The 16957-nt window shown below is 44.5% G+C and overlaps 1 protein-coding gene across 1 annotated transcript; it reads right to left on the bottom strand.

Moving 5' to 3' along the window:
• Positions 1–476: 476 nt before the first annotated feature.
• cldn23l (claudin 23-like) lies at positions 477–15289 on the bottom strand. The gene is made up of 2 exons (XM_071327036.1): positions 14894–15289; positions 477–2525 (listed from the first exon to the last, which is right to left on the bottom strand). The coding sequence occupies exon 2, from the start codon at positions 2308–2310 to the stop codon at positions 1645–1647; it is 666 nt and encodes a 221-aa protein (XP_071183137.1). The 5' UTR covers positions 2311–2525; positions 14894–15289; the 3' UTR covers positions 477–1644.
• Positions 15290–16957: the final 1668 nt, after the last annotated feature.

Here is a 16957-nt window from a genome sequence, read left to right as displayed (position 1 = left end):
AGAGATGAGGTGGACCCCTCTCGATCATTTGGAAAAATCAAGATTTCGCAAGTGTTTGCAGCTTTGGAATTTCAGAAGGGGAGGCGACATTTGGGCCATAGACTTGCCCATACCTTGCAAAGAGAGGGGGTGGAGCTACTGCCCTGCTTCCACTTAAATGTTCTGTGTGTGTGTGCGTGTGTGCGTGTGTGCGTGTGTGCGCGTGTGCGCGTGTGCGTGCGTGCGTGTGTGTGTGTGTGTGTGTGTGTGTGTGTGTGTGTGTGTGTGTGTGTGTGTGTGTGTGTGTGTGTGTGTGTGTGTGTGTGTGTGTGTGTGTGTGTGTGTGTGTGTGTGTGTGTGTGTGTGTGTGTGTGTGTGCGTGCGTGCGTGCCAGTTCCGTCTTCACACAGACACTGTTATTGTTGGCTTTTCAGCCAGTGTTGACAGTGTGAATTGTGAATATTACAGTTTTACTAAATAATCATTACAAACTCCGATGACAGTGTTTGTTGCACAGTTAACAAACCTCTTTATTCACAGTAGAATCATAGTAGCAATACATTACATACTGACAACTATTATACAGTTCCAAATGACATCGAAATAATATGTTTTCCCCTTATATTATCTCTACACTACAAACAGTATAAACATCTTGATCAAATCTTCCCAGTTATCAATAGGATTTGGCATCTGTAATGTATGCCTGACTTAAAATGCTATACAATTCGTGATTTAATTCTTTATTGAGGTATTGTCAAAAAATGGTCAACAACTAACACTGCTTCTAAAGCTTAAGTCCTAAATATGCCCTTAGATCTAAGATTATCCCTAAATCATATACATTTAGTTTGATACAGAAGTAGTAGGGTCTACTGTGTGTTCAAATATTGTGTCCGACAGAAACTATGACTTAATGAAAATCAGGAAAGAAAGACAAAAACAGAAATAGTATTAGGCAAAGGGAAAAGAGTTGGCAAAGGCATGGGTAGTAGGCTACTACAACTACCTGTAAGGCTGACATCAAAACATTGCTTTGTGACAGTTATACACTTTTTTTTGCAGTTAAAGGCAACATGAATACTTTTTGAAGGTTAGCATCTCCAAGTAAAACACAACAGTGCCATACAGCTTCCTTTACAAAAGTTAAAGTTCATCATCCTTCATTACACCCTCAATTATACTTTAGTGCCAAACGAACAAAAGACTCCCACCACTGAACCCAAACCACCCACAAATACCCTTTTCACACTATTGTGTTTACCAGGGGCAGAATGGCCAGTTGGCTTTTCGGGTACATTTTTAGACCAGTATCCCTTTCTAGCTTGTTTTTTTTGCACAAATTGATCATTATTTAGCTAATAATGGGGGCTTTAAGGAAAAAATTGTCCGGTTTGGGGGCCTTGAGGAAAACAATGGCCAGTGTTTTAGAAATTCCAGTGCCAATCTCTGGTCCCAGTCTACCCCTGGTGTCGACCTGAACCTTACTGTGTTGGCTTAGATATTTTCTTTTCACAATGTCCTTTCCAGCATTGTTCTAGCAACTATGGTGGAAACATACCAAGCAATTGCAGTACAGCTCGGTTCTGCTCGGCTTGGCTTTGTAGTGTTATGGGTAAATCCAATCTATCATCTTCACTCACAGTAACTCTCCCCCAGGCTCCACTAACAGCTGACGTCGTACACCTCTGTGTCCTGCTTGTTCTTCAGCTGTGAGCATAAGGTACAGGAGGGACATCTGGGCCGAATCTTGAAGCTGAGCAGTAGCGCCACCCCTCCCACCACCTGTACACATCCCCCCACCCAGCCGAAGTAGAGCGACCCGGCCGGGTGTAGAGTGAGCTGTGGCAGCCTATGATGAGGTCTGTGGGGGGGTGTCTGCTCCATCCCCAGTATTCCCAGGTTGTGTGTGTACACCCCCAGGGCGGTTAGACTCAGCAGGCCTGACAGCGCCACTAGCAGGCCTCCCGCCGCCACCACGCTTCTCAGAGGCAGGTCGGTCCAGCACCTCACCCCCACACTGGCCAGCACAATGCCGGCACCACACAGGAACAAGGAGCTGAGCACAAGGCCTTGCGCCAGCCTCACCTGTGGGTCGCTCTGGTAGGCGCCTTCTACTGGCCAGCACTGCTTCAGCTCCGAGTGGGCCACCTGTAGGCAGCTCTCCCATAGGCCATCGGTGCGCAGGAGGAGGTGGGGCTCAGCCCCGGCCACACCCATTAGCTGGGTCTGCCCCTCCCTCCACTGGGGCGTGATGGCTGCCATGAAGATCAGCACCAGGCCCAGAGGGGCGAACACGATGCCCATCACCATGGAGGCCGGGGTTTGCATGCTGCTGCTGGGTAGTTTCGGAGGGATTTCTGGGTAATGGAGTTCTGGATGGGCTTCTGGGTAATGTTCGACTCTAAGTGATGGTGGTTATGAAGGTCGACCTGTGGTGTAGGTTGACCTTGTTCAGAGAAAAGGGATGGTGGATCTGAGATGGTGGCCAGGTGAGTCACAGACAGTAGACGTCAGTCACACCTTGAGGTATGGACACCGTCAAGCTACAAGGAGGAAAGAGGAGACATAAGACATTACCTCACCCAGTACAAAACCTGCACTGACGCAAATATGACCGACTGTCCTCTGACCACAAACTCCAATTAATGAGAGAGAGAGAGAGAGAGAGAGAGAGAGAGAGAGAGAGAGAGAGAGAGAGAGAGAGAGAGAGAGAGAGAGAGAGAGAGAGAGAGAGAGAGAGAGAGAGAGAGAGAGAGAGAGAGAGAGAGAGAGAGAGAGAGAGAGAGAGAGAGAGAGAGAGAGAGAGAGAGAGCTCATATGGTTTCAGTGGTCTGCTGGAGGCTAGGAGAATCTGATGCCCCTCTGTTGCTAAGATACACTAACCTGGCCAGTCTCACAGCTGCTTTATTACACTTAGAAACTCGGATTGAAAGATACATTAGTCAATGAGTGTGTGTGAGTGCATGTATATTCATACAGTTGAAGTCGGAAGTTTACATACACTTAGGTTGGAGTCATTAAAACTCGTTTTTCAACCACTAGTTTTGGAAAGTCAGTTAGGACATCTACTTTGTGTATGACACAAGTAATTTTTCCAACAATTGTTTACAGACAGATTATTTCACTGTATCTCAATTCCAGTGGGTCAGAAGTTTACATACACTAAGTTGACTGTGCCTTAATTAAACAGTTTGGAAAAATTCGAGAAAATGATGTCATGGCTTTAGAAGCTTCTGATAGGCTAATTAACATCATTTGAGTCAATTGGAGGTTTACCTGTGGATATACTTCAAGGCCTACCTTCAAACTCAGTGCCTCTTGCTTGACATCATGGGAAAATCAAAAGAAATTAGCCAAGACCTCTTTTTTTTGTAGACCTCCACAAGTCTGGTTCATCCTTGGGAGTAATTTCCAAACGTCTGAAGGTACCACATTCATCTGTACAAACAATAGTACGCAGGTATAAACACCATGGGACCACGCAGCCGTCATTCCGCTCAGGAAAGAGACGCGTTCTGTCTCCTAGAGATGAACGTACTTTGGTGCGAAAAGTGCAAATCAATCCCAGAACAACAGCAAAGGACCTTGTGAAGATGCTGGAGGAAACAGGTACAAAAGTATCTATATCCACAGTAAAACGAGTCCTATGTCGACATAACCTGAAAGGCCGCTCAGCAAGGAAGAAGCCACTACTCCAACACCGCCATAAGAATGGACAATGACCCTAAGCATACTTCCAAAGTTGTGGCAAAATGGCTTAAGGACAACAATGTCAAGGTATTGGAGTGGCCATCACAAAGCCCTGACCTCAATCCTATAGAAAATTTGTGGGCAGAACTGAAAAAGCGTGTGCGAGCAAGGAGGCCTACAATCCTGACTCAGATACACCAGCTCTGTCAGGAGGAATGGGCCAAAATTCACCCAACTTATTGTGGGAAGCTTGTGGAAGGCTACCTGAAATGTTTGACCCAAGTTAAACAATTTAAAGGCAAAGCTACCAAATACTGATTGAGTGTATGTAAACTTCTGACCCACTGGGAATGTGAAGAAAGAAATAAAAGCTGAAATAAATCATTCTCTCTACTATTATTTTGACATTTCACATTCTTAAAATAAAGTTGTGATCCTAACTGACCAAAGACAAGGATTTTTTACTAGGATTAAATGTCAGGAATTGTGGAAAAACTGAGTTTAAATGTATTTGGCTAAAGTGTATGTAAACTTCCGACTTCAAGTGTGTGTGTGTGTGTGTGTGTGTGTGTGTGTGTGTGTGTGTGTGTGTGTGTGTGTGTGTGTGTGTGTGTGTGTGTGTGTGTGTGTGTGTGTGTGTGTGTGTGTGTGTGTGTGTGTGTGTGTGTGTGTGTGTGTGTGTGTGTGTGTGTGTGTGTGTGTGTGTGTGTGTGTGTGTGTGTGTGTGTGTGTTATACTTTTTGGTAGGGATAGTGAAGAACAGTGAGTAGTGACCTTGGTTATATTGTGGTTATATACCTTGGTTATATTGTATATATATTATACAGTCACCATCATATGATGCGTAGGGCTGCATGACAAACGTGTACTTATAAAGAGGTGTTCTAATCGAAGACCTCAAGGCCATGGTCAGTAGGGCACACCATATTGAAGTGATTTGAAATTGAAAATAAAAATGAGCATTTCTTATTAGTCAAGTCCATGTGGTCCCTCCTTATTTTCAGATTTTCTTTCTCAACTTGGTGCCCGATAACACAATATGTGACAGTTTTTTATCCACCCCAAGATAATTACCCTCTTAGTTAATAGCAATCTAAAAGTATTCCCTTCATGATTTGCCACATAATAGCAATTACCACACATGCATTAGACATTTGATACATTGTGTAAAGTGCTACAAGGCATCTAATTGCGTTGTGTGTGACATTATCATATTAGCATCTAAGTGGCTGCCATCATAGAAATAGAATTACTAGAAGGGACATTCCCATTCAAGCCAATTATGCCATAATGGTTGGACTGGTAATTATTTTTCTATGACTGCCATACAGCAGATACAGATGCTGCTAGGCTGCAGCGTAGGGTGTTAGAAACAGTTGCTCGGTCTGTGTCTCTTTAATTCTTCACTGTTTCTGGTGATTTATTTATTGAAGAAGAAGTCCTACTGAGCCCCTTCCCACTGGTAGTGTGTGTGTTTATGAATTTGTGATTGCGTACGTGCACGTGGGTGTGCATTCACGCATGTGTGTGTTTGTAGCATTTTCACTCCCGCTACTTTGAAATAACCTTGTTGTGTATTTATATTTCCCCTAACGCTGCTGTGTGTGTCTGTATGTGGATCAGACTAATTACAGACAACATGGGGAGATTGCAATGGGAGTTTGTCTGCAGCCTCCCAGGCAGATTGTTGATCTGTGGGTTTGGATGCTGGGTGGATGAGAGTACATTGATGCTCTGGGGAGATTATATAATAATTGTTAATTAAAAAATGGTTACTCAATTGCATACTCCTCTCTCCTCGGGTTATCACTAGTTAACACAGCCAAAAGTCAAAATTGGAATAAGTAATGAAAACAAAAATTCACTTTTTGGTGTTAATTTAAGGTTAGGGTTGGGCATAATGTTAGCATTGTGGTTAAGGTTAGGGTTCATTTTAGGTTCAAAAGGACATTTTAAGATGAGAAATTGTAGAAATAGGCACGGGTTAAGACTTTGTGGCTGTGGTAACTAGTGACGACCGCACACAGTTCCTCCATGCTGTTTATTCTCTCAGCATGCTGTCAATTCATGCACAACAGATTCTTACAAAACAAGAATGATGTTGCTTTCCACGTTGCTTGCAAGCATAAATCCAGATATTATCTCTATTATAGGCTACTATTAGTTTCTGTGTATTTCTCTCTGCAAAATATGACATGAGCCAAACATAATGCTAATCGCTATTATGGCTGGCTAGCTAAATGCTATTTAGCTAAATGCATTATCAAGGACAAAGCAAACCTTACATCTAATACAGGTTGCTACCAGTGGTGGTGTAGATCAGCATTGTTTGTGCAACGGCATGTTCTGAATCAAATAGCCTATTTTAAAATCTTTGTTTAAATGTAACACCTATTCGAATGTGATTAGGGTCCCCTGGGAACCATTGACCAACACTTTGGTTCCTACCCTGTCATTACTGCCACCTGGCTTTTTCATTTGTTGTCATGCCAAATAACAAATAACATGCCAATGTAGCCAATAACCATGCCAATAATCATTCTATTTTTATGATTCTGTCACGTCTACTCCCGCTCCCCCTCTCTGGTGTTCGACGTTGCCGGTTTACTAATCACTGGCTCTGACAACGTTCATTACGCACACCTAGCACCATTGTTATGCGCACCTGCGCCTCATCATGAGACACACCTGGACCCCACCATTTCACTGATTACCTCCCCTAAATCTGTCACTCCCATTCCCCAGGTAGTATTGGTTATGTGATCCATGTCCAGATGCTACTTTTGGTTTGTATCGTTCCATGTATTATTAAACTCACCCCCTGCTTCTCGACTCCGAGCGTCTCTGTCACAGAACACTGCCTCAACAAATGGAAGCAGCAGGGAATCAGAACATCTCCCAGGCGGTCGACGAACAGGGATATCTACTTCATCTGCACCACGACCAGCTGGCGCAACTGGGACGGCTATGGAGGAGGTCCTTTGCGTTCTTCAACGTCTCGAACATACCCGAGAGGTGTTACCTTCAACTAGCGGAAGATACTCTACCACCAGTCAACCCAGCAAGCCAGGACACCAGTCCATTCAGCAGCCCGCCCAGGTTAGCGATGCCCGTTTGTACCTCCCGGACAAATGACGGAACCCCATCTAAATGCTGTGGCTTCCTACTCCAGTGCGCCCTCTATTTTACGCACCAGACGGACCTCTCGATGGTGGGAGCTCCCATGTTTGCCACGGTTATTTCTCTGCTGGCTGGGCGGGCATTGGAGTGGGCTATGGCCATCTGGCTCTGTTCAGAGGTATCTTCGATCATCCACTGGAGGGCAGAGAGGGGGGTGAGCACTTATTCCAACTACGGCAGGATGACCAGACCGCTGCCGAGTACGCGCTCACCTTCCGGACAGTAGCAGCATCCAGCGGATGGAATGAGCCAGCGGAGGTCCAGACGGAACTGGCATGTTGTGATGACAACCTCTCCTTGGATGCACTCATTGCGATGGCCATCCGTCTGGATAACCTACTTCAGGAGCGTCGGTACCCTCATCGCTTCTCTCCCTCCCTCAGTGACCACTCTGGATCAGAGCCTGAACCCATGGAGGTAGGGGTCACATGCCTCCTTGCAGCTGAGCGACGCAGACGGAAACAGCTGGGGCTCTGTCCCTATTGTGGTCAAGGGGGGCACCAGCTTCAGCAGTGTCTGGTACGTCACAACTCGGGATACACAAGAGCAGAAGGATGGTCTCGTGATCTTCCACCTCCTGGGGAAGGTGTGAGTATCCCATCTTCATCATTTTCTGCCAAACCCTTTTTAGTGTCGCTCACATTAGCTAGCTGTCCCTCATGTACTGTTTCTACAGCGCTAGTGGATTCTGGTGCAGCGGGGAACTTTATTGACCAGACCCTTGCCTCCTCTCTGAACATCACCTCATACCCCCTCTCCGTTTCCGGTTTCAGCCCTTGATAATTGTCCACTAGGATCCGGCACACACCACCACACCACTCACCCTCACCGTGGAGTCCATTAATCATGAAAACATTCCCTTCATCATTAGTGCACCAGCTCACAAGATCATCCTTGGCCTCCCATGGCTCTGACACCATAATCCCACCATCTCAAAGTCGAGGATGAGAATCACGGCCTGGGCAACTGAATGCCGGAGGACCTGCTTCCCATCCCCTCTCGAGTCGTAGCCCCTGACATTCACCAGGCTCTGGAGAGGGAACACGCACCCACTACCTGACCTCCTGAGCGCATCTACATTCCCACAGGGACAAGGGATCGGCTGCTGACCTGGGTGCACACAGCTGTTGTTGCTGGTCATCCAGGGATCACCCGTACTCTTCAAGCTCTCCAAAAAGTATTGGTGGCCCACCTTGGCCCAGGACGTTATTCGCTAGGTCAACTCCTGTTCTATGTGTGAATCCCCCCGGCACGCTCCAGCAGGGAAACTCCTTCCCGTGCCTCAGCATCCCTGGTCTCATTTATCCATTGATTTTTGTCACTGATCTCCCCTCTGATGGTTTCACCACCGTTTTGGTGGTTGTGGCTAGATTCTCCAAATGCTGTAGTGTTATCCCTCTCTCTGGTCTCCCTACTGCTCTCCAGGTCACCGAGGCACTGTTCCAGCAGGTCTACCGGCATTAAGGCCTTCCGGAGGACTCGTCTCCGAGCGTGGCCCCGAATTCACATCACGTGTATGGAGAACCTTCATGGAGATGATCGGGGTCACGGTCAGCCTCTCTTCCAGGGATAGGCCTCAGTCTAACGGGCAGGTGGAGCGGATGAACCAGGAGCTGGGAAGGTTCCTGAGGAGCCACTGCCAGGACCAGCAGGGGAAGTGGGCCCGATTCCTTCCCTGGGCGGAGTATGCCCAGAATTCATTACGTCACTCCTCCAATGGGCTGACTCCCTTCCAGTCTGTTCTGGGTTATCAGCCGGCCCTTGCTCCGTGGACCCCGGGGCCCGACGAAAGCTCCTGCGGTGGATGAGTGGTTAAGACATGCAGAAGTGTGGAGCGATGCCCACCACAGGGAGGCTCCCATGTTCCATCCTAGTGACCACGTCTGGTTCTCTACCAGGAACCTCCCACTCCGCCTGCCCTGCAAGAAACTGAGCCCCCTGTTTGTGGGGCAGTACAAGGTTCTCCGGAGGGTCAACAAGGTGATGAATAGATTACAACTCAATAGTGACTACTGTATCTCACCTTCCTTTCATGTCTCCCTTCTCAGGCCAGTAGTTCCTAGTCCCCTGGCTGAGGCTATCCCCACGACACCCCTCCGCACCCCGTGGACATCGAGGGAGGTCCCACCTATGCCATCAGATCCCTACAGGACTCCCGAAGTTGTGGAGGTCGGCTCCAGTACCTGGTGGACTAGGGGGGGCACAGTCCAGAGGAGCGGTGTTGGGTTCCGGTGGAGGACATTCTGGATGCCAACATCATCCGTGATTTCCACCTTCGCGGCCCGCTCCTTGCCCTCGAGGCACATACTACCATACCCCGTTCAAAGGCACTTAAATATTTTGTGGTGTTCATAACTCTTATGAGTGCTCCAAACTTTTTTTAAATTAGGAGCACCAGGGATACCAATGAAAAATATTAATTTAGAGCCCTGCCTGTGACTGGCTTCGATTCCATCAGATTGAGCGTTAACCCGCATTCATCCGCATAGTGGAAGTTTTGGTGGGGTTGGAGGTGTGACTGTGGTATGAGCAGACAAATAGGTGAGCGGCTGCTCTTGTGTCAAAACACTCCCCTATTATTCCTACCACGTTAGAAGTTTGAAATGGCGATAGAAAGTGTAGGCTAATGCATGTTTTCATGTTTAGTTGATGGGGGATTTATAGCCTATCAGTCTTATCTGTCTTAAACAACAGAGCATCACGCATTTAAGTGTTTGAACGTGTAGCGCAGCTGCATGAAATTCTAATGAGGCTGCATGAGATTTGTCGTATAAAGTCGGTGGTTTTGTTGCATCCAATAGGAGTGTCCGCGATTAACTAGCGTAAGGAGCCGCTTGTGGATTTGACAGCTCTAAATCTAGTTCCAACTCAGACGTGGCCAAAACAACCCTATGCGGGTGTCGGTGAGCGCGGATCTGATAGAATCTAGCACTGGGTGAACATGGGCACTTGGGCAGTGACATTTTCACGAACAGCATCTGGCTTTATCGTTGTCGTTTATTTTTGATCCTGGCATTATCACTGAATAATGGATGATATACCACAAATTCAGCACATACAGTATGACCGCTGTTGACCAATTAAAGTAGCTGTCCCGTGTTCCAGATAGCTGAGAAATATGACTTATATTGGTCCTCAATGCAGCGGTTTTTATATCAATATCAAATAATTTCTGGGTAACAATGGAGTAATAGATTTCCAATAAAACAATTTTTTTTGCTAAAATGTCTCTGTCAAGATTTTTGCTAGGACTGTTTGGGAGTGGTGGGGAGGGGAAAATGTGAAACTAGCTGTTATTGGCAGAGAGATTTGGAAATCTCTTTGTTATTGGTCTATTTACTGCATGATAATCTCACAATGAAAAGCCGAAACTCTTGCCCATGCAAACCTGCTGATTAGAATGTCTTGTGTAGATTGTATTTTCAATGAGCAACTATCAGGAAATATCACTGTTAAAAAACATCGGACTTTTACAGTGTTCATATCATCAGCTGTTGTACAATATGATACAAAACACAGGGAAACTGAATTTTGACTGCACTGGGTCTTTAAAATGAATTACAATATGAATTAACTCGATTTTCCAGAACAGCTTCAATGCGCCTCGGCATAGATTCGACAAGTGTCTGGAAATCTATGGAAGGGATTTAATTTGGTGTTTTGTTGATGGTGGTGGAAAACACTGTCTCAGTATTCAATTGGATTGAGATCTGGTGAGTGAGACCCCTCTTTAAAAGTCACTGAGATCTCTTCTAGCCATGCCATCCAAAAGAATGGGCAACTGGGCATGTTTATACATGACCCTAAGCATGATGGTTTGTTTGAATTTCTAAATTAACTCAGGAACCGCACCTGTGTGGAAGCACCTGCTTTCAATATACTTTGTATCCCTCATTTACTCAAGTGTTTCCTTTATTTTGGCAATCAACAGCTTAATAGGTTTCATCTTGACATCCAACTTCTAGCTACAAACCACAGGATTTGAAATAGAAGGGAATGGCGAGATGGCTGTGTGGAGGATCTGCCTTGACTTGCTTTCTTGTTGGCTAGCCAGCTACACTGAACAAAAATATAAACTCAACACGCAACAATTAAAAAGATTTGAGTGAGTTAGTGAGTCATATAAGGAAATCAGTCAATTAAAATAAATTCATTAGGCCCTAATATATAGATATCACATGAGTGGGAATACAGATATCTGATGGTCACAGATACCTAAAAAAAAAAAGGTAGGGGCGTGGATCAGAAAACCAGTCAGTATCTGCCTCATGCAGAATGACACATCTCTTTCGCATGGACTTGATCAGACTGTTGATTGTGGCCTGTGGAATGTTGTACCACTCCTCTTCAATGGCTGTGCGAAGTTGCTGGATATTGGCGGGAACTGGAACACACTGTCGTACACGTCGATCCAGAGCATCCAAAACATGCTCAATGGGTGACATGTCTGGTGAGTATGCAGGCCATGGAAGAACTGGGACATTTTCAGCTTCCAAGATTTGTGTACAGATCCTTGCAACAAAGGGGCCTTAAATTATCATGCTGAAACATGAGATGAATGGCACAACAATGGGCCTCAGGATCTCATCACAGTATCTCTGTGCATTCAATTTGCCATCGATAAAATGCAATTTTGTTCATTGGTCGTAATTATGCCTGCCCATGTCATAACCCCACTGCCACCATGGGGTACTCTGTTCACAACGTTGACATGAGCAAACCGCTCGCCGACACCACGCCATACGTCTGCCATCTGCCCAGTACAGTTGAAACCGGGATTCATTCGTGAAGAGCACACTTTTCCAGCATGCCAGTGGCCATCAAAGGTGAGCATTTTCCCACTGAAGTCGGTTACGTCGCTGAACTGCAGTCAGGTCACGACCCTGGTGAGGACGACGAGCACGCAGATAAGCTTCCCAGAGACAGTTTCTGACAGTTTGTGCAGAAATTCTTCGATTGTGCAAACCCACAGTTTCATCAGCTGTCCAGGTGGCTGGTCTCAGCCATGTGAAGATGCTGGATGTGGAGGTTCTGGGCTTGTGTGGTTACACGTGGAGAAATGCTAACTAACAGGGATGTAAACAAATTTGTGCTCAAAATTTTAGAGAAATAAGCTTTTAGTGCATAAGAAAAAAAACATGTATTTATTTTTGTTCAGCTCATGAAACATGGCACCGACACTTTACATGTTGCATTTATATTTTTGTTCGGTATAGCTAAGTTTGCCACCGTTCTAGCTAACTGCTTCTAAACAAAGAACATAATGTCATGTTGCAAGCAGATTTCAAGCATTTTTTGAAACAGTCTTTTTTCTGCAAGTAAAGGACGAATCAGCAACTTTATTTGGGTATGAGTTAACAGAATGAGCTTTTAAAAATAAGATTTCTTGGGACAATTACTTTAACCTACTTTACACTTTCACTCTGGCAGGTATTGGAAACTGTGACATATTCACCAGAAATGTTATTACAGTGGCATGTGAAAGTATTATTCCTAATTTGTTACAACCTGGAATTAAAATGGATTATTTGTGGGGTTTGTATCATTTGATTTACACAACATGCCTACCACTTTTAAGATGCAAAATAGTTTTTATTGTGAAACAAACAAGAAATTAGACAAAAAACTGAAAACTTGAGCGTGCATAACTATTCACCCCCCCAAAGTCAATACTTTGTAGTGCCACCTTTTGCAGAAATTACAGCTGCAAGTCTCTTGGGGTATGTCTCTATAAGCTTAGCACATCTAGCCACTGGGATTTTTGCCCATTCTTCAAGGCAAAACTGCTCCAGCTCTTTCAAGTTGGATGGGTTCCGCTGGTGTACTGCAAAATTTAAGTCATACCACAGACTCTCAACTGGATTGAGGTCTGGGCTTTGACTAGGCCATTCCAAGACATTTAAATGTTTCCCCTTAAACCACTCGAGTATGCTAAAGCATTGTCCTGCTGGAAGGTGAACCTCCATCCCAGTCTCAAATCTCTGGCAGACTGAAACAGGTTTCCCTCAAGAATTTCCCTGTATTTAGTGCCATCCATCATTCCTTCAATTCTGAACAGTTTCCCAGTACCTGCCGATGAAAAACATCTCCACAGCATGATGCTGCCACCACCATGCTTCACTGTGGGGATGGGGTTCTCGGAGTGATGAGAGGTGTTGGGTTTGCGCCAGACATAGTGTTTTCCTTGATGGCCAAAAAGCAGAATTTTTGTCTCATTTGACCAGAATCCCTTCTTCCATATGTTTGGGGAGTCTCCCACATGCCTTTTGGTGAACACCAAACGTGTTTGGTTATTATTTTCTTTAAGCAATGGCTTTTTTCTGGCCACTCTTCCGTAAAGCCCAGCTCTGTGGAGTGTACGGCTTAAAGTGGTCCTATGGACAGATACTCCAATCTCCACTGTGGAGCTTTGCAGCTCCTTCAGGGTTATCTTTGGTCTCTTTGTTGCCTCTCTGAATAATGCCCTCCTTGCCTGGTCTGTGAGTTTTGGTGTGCGGCCCTCTCTTGGCAGGTTTGTTGTGGTGCCATATTCTTAAAATGTTTTAATAATGGATGGGATGTTCAAAGTTTCAGATATTTTTTATAACCCAACACTGATCTGTATTTCTCCACAACTTTGTCCCTGACCTGTTTGGAGAGCTCCTTGGTCTTCATGATGCCACTTGCTTGGTGGTGCCCCATGCTTAGTGGTGTTGCAGATTCTGGGGCCTTTCAGAACAGGTGTATCTGTTCTGAGATCATGTGACAGATCATGTGACACTGAGATTGCACACAGGTGGACTTTATTTAACGAATTATGTGACTTCTGAAGGTAATTGGTCGCACCAGATCTTATTTAGGGATTTCATAGCAAAGGGGTTGAATACACATGTACGCACCACTTTTCCGTTTTTAAATTTGTTATTTATTTTTAAATTATTTTTAAATTTGTTATTTTTTCTCATTTCACTTCACCAATTTGGACTATTTTGTGTATGTCCATTACATGAAATCCAAATAAAAATCTATTTAAATTACAGGTTGTAATGCCACAATATAGGAAAAACGCCAAGGAGGATGAAAACTTTTGCAAGGCACTGTAATTTACCATTTTGAATCATAGAAAGTTCCAAACTTTTAAAAGTAATTTCTATCATTTTCCCTCTCATTCTTTTGACATGCTCACCTTCATGGCTACCCAAAGATGATCACTTACAAATGAACAAATGCGGCCCCTGATGACACGTGTGTCTCTAAGGCTGTGTTTAAACAGGCAACCCCATTCGGATATTCTGCCAAAAGATCAGAGTTGGGCTGTCTGTGTAAATGCTGTCTGTGTAAAGGCTGTCTGTGTAAATGCAGCCTAAGACACTGAGTAGCAGGACACATTTTACATAAGATACAGGAGTTGGCATAGCAACTTTCAGAATAATAATCAGGCGAAACTATTAGAAATGCGATTAAGGTTTGAATTGAAAGGTGAGGACCAGAGAGGAAGAGGTGAAGCGAAAAGGGTAACTCGGTCCACAATCGGTCTCCTCCAGAAGGTGGAGTTTAAAAAAAAGAAATTGCCCACCAAGCGAGTCGTTTTTGTATGGAGGTCAATGAGAGAATGTCGAATTTGGTCCCCAGAAACTGTAACGGCTTATTTGCTATGTGAGGCTTATTTGATTGAATAGAAGTTGTGTGATGTTTAGGTTGTTACGAATGTACTAATATAAGTACACACACGTGGCATACCGGCAACTTTTAGAAAAACTATTTTATATGGCGTTGTGCCTGTTTTTCACACTATCTTCCTTCTCATTGGCTAGAATGGTTCCACATGGTATCGCTTCGTCTCTTCCTCTCTGAGGACAGCGAATCCCATTTTTTTGACATGAGACTTCTCGTCATTATATGCGTATCATTGTGACGACTCAATACTCTCTCTAAGCGTGTTTTGTTTCTCATGAAATGTTCTATGATTCACAAACATCCTACATCCACACACACTCGTTCTCTCATTAGCTGTCATATTGATTGCACTGCAAGACAAATATAATTAGAAGGACACACTTACCATTCAGGTGAGGCTGTAGCGGGCTCCACGTCTTGCCTGCTCCTGCTCCTCCTCCTCTGTCCGTCTGTACGCCTTACGCTATTCTCTCTAGTAGGATCCTATGCTTGCCCTATGCATCTCTTACCCTTTTCTCTCTCCTCCCCTCTTTCTCTTGTCTCGATCACGGGTCACAGGAGGATGGCTGTGTTAGATTTCAGATGTAGCCGAGTGTGCATTCAGCCTCTCTCTCTCTCTCTCTCCCACTTCTATGTCTCTCGCTCTCTCTTTCCTTCTGTCTCTCTCATCTCTGGTACCCACCGGATTCACAAACCCTCTCTTGCTGCCTTTCTCTTCTCTTTTATTCCTCTCTCTTCCCTTTCTCTCCATCTCCCTCTCTCGCTCCCTCTCCCCCTCTCTGTCTCCTCTTCGGTACCCAGTGAAGGATGCACAAACACTCCACATAGGTACGTGTGCTGCCTGCTATATAAGTTGTGTCCGCACTAGAAGCAGCTCGCATGCTGGAACAAAAGGGTAAGGATAAGGACGAGGCAAGAGGGTTCATCCAATAAACTGGCTAAACAGACAGACAGGCACACACGTGCACATACACACAGACTCACGCATACAGTACACTCATGTATAGACACACACGCTCAAGAGGATAGAGATACTTAACCTTATTGTTAACGGAATAAGAATTTGGTTTGTGATGTCTGACATAAAATAAGCAGACAGGGCTAGACACACACTTGTACTATGTATTAAGCAACAAGCTCTCACAGTCTCACTGCAGAATTGGATGTTTATCCGTGTTTCTCCAAACGTCAAATTTCGAAGTGTCTTTGACACTGGGTTGACTCCTTCAGAGTCCTCCTGCTCAGTATCATTGCGTTTCTCAAAACATCACATTTTGAAGTTGCTCCAAATGTCAAATTTGTAAGGTTAAGGGTTAACGTTTGGGATAGGTCTAAAACCAAAAAACATGGAGTGAACACTCAACCTTCTGATCCAGAGTCATGGGATTATTGGCAAAACCCAAGCCTACTTGATGGCAATAGTGATGGCATTACCCATCTCATATGTATATGTATATACTGTACTCTATATCATCTACTGCATCTTGCCATCTTTATGTAATACATGTACCACTAGCCACTTTAAACTATGCCACTTTATGTTTACATACCCTACAGTACTCATCTCATATGTATATACCGTACTCTATACCATCTACTGCATCTTGCCTATGCCGTTCTGTACCATCACTCATTCATATATCTTTATGTACATATTCTTTATCCCTTTACACTTGTGTGTATAAGGTAGTAGTTGTGGAATTGTTAGGTTAGATTACTTGTTGTTATTACTGCATTGTCGGAACTAGAAGCACAAGCATTTCGCTACACTCGCATTAACATCTGCTAACCATGTGTATGTGACAAATAAAATTTGATTTGATTTGATTTGATTTGATTTAGTGCTCACTGTTGCCCCTAGTAGCCGGTTTTAAAGGCATTTCCCGACATCCTGAGGACATGGATAGACATGCAATTTTGAAGTCACTCTTGAGCAATCTGTCTGGTATTAACCCAGCTAGCACATTTGGTTCCTTGGATGTTGTGGGGACGTATGTTTTTGGTTTCCCATTGGTTCTGGGAACGAAGTGATACGTTTCCTGACCGGCAAAATTGAACGTTTAAAAAAAATTCTGAGACCGTAAGTGAAAATTCTGCCTGTTCTGGGAACGTTCATTTTTTGGTTGCAGGGAGGTTCTGAGAATGGAAATTATTGGTTATTTGAAGGTAATTAAATAACGTTCTGAGAACATGTTTCACTAAGACATAATAACACTTCTAACTGAAATTTCCACCGAAGAAACATATGGTTCCCAGAATGTTGTGGGAAGGTTGTATTCAAAATAACCATAGGACAACCACTCTCTCACCAACCTCGAAGAAACATATAGTTCTCAGAACGTTATGTGCTAGCTGTAAAGGGCCTGTGCTATAGGCTATAGGCCTGCACTGGTCTAGGGTATTCTTATCATGTCCTCATTCAGTAAGATTTGAGTTGACGTGAATTCAT

This window comes from Salvelinus alpinus, chromosome 9 (assembly GCF_045679555.1).
Source record: "Salvelinus alpinus chromosome 9, SLU_Salpinus.1, whole genome shotgun sequence".
NCBI lineage: Eukaryota > Metazoa > Chordata > Actinopteri > Salmoniformes > Salmonidae > Salvelinus > Salvelinus alpinus.
The sequence above is the reverse complement of the archived record's forward strand: the minus strand, read 5'-3'. Positions and strand labels throughout refer to the sequence as shown.

What these genes read in the sequence shown, in the direction of transcription:
- cldn23l (XM_071327036.1), bottom strand. Translation starts at nt 2,310, where the DNA reads ATGCAAACCCCGGCCTCCATGGTGATGGGCATCGTGTTCGCCCCTCTG.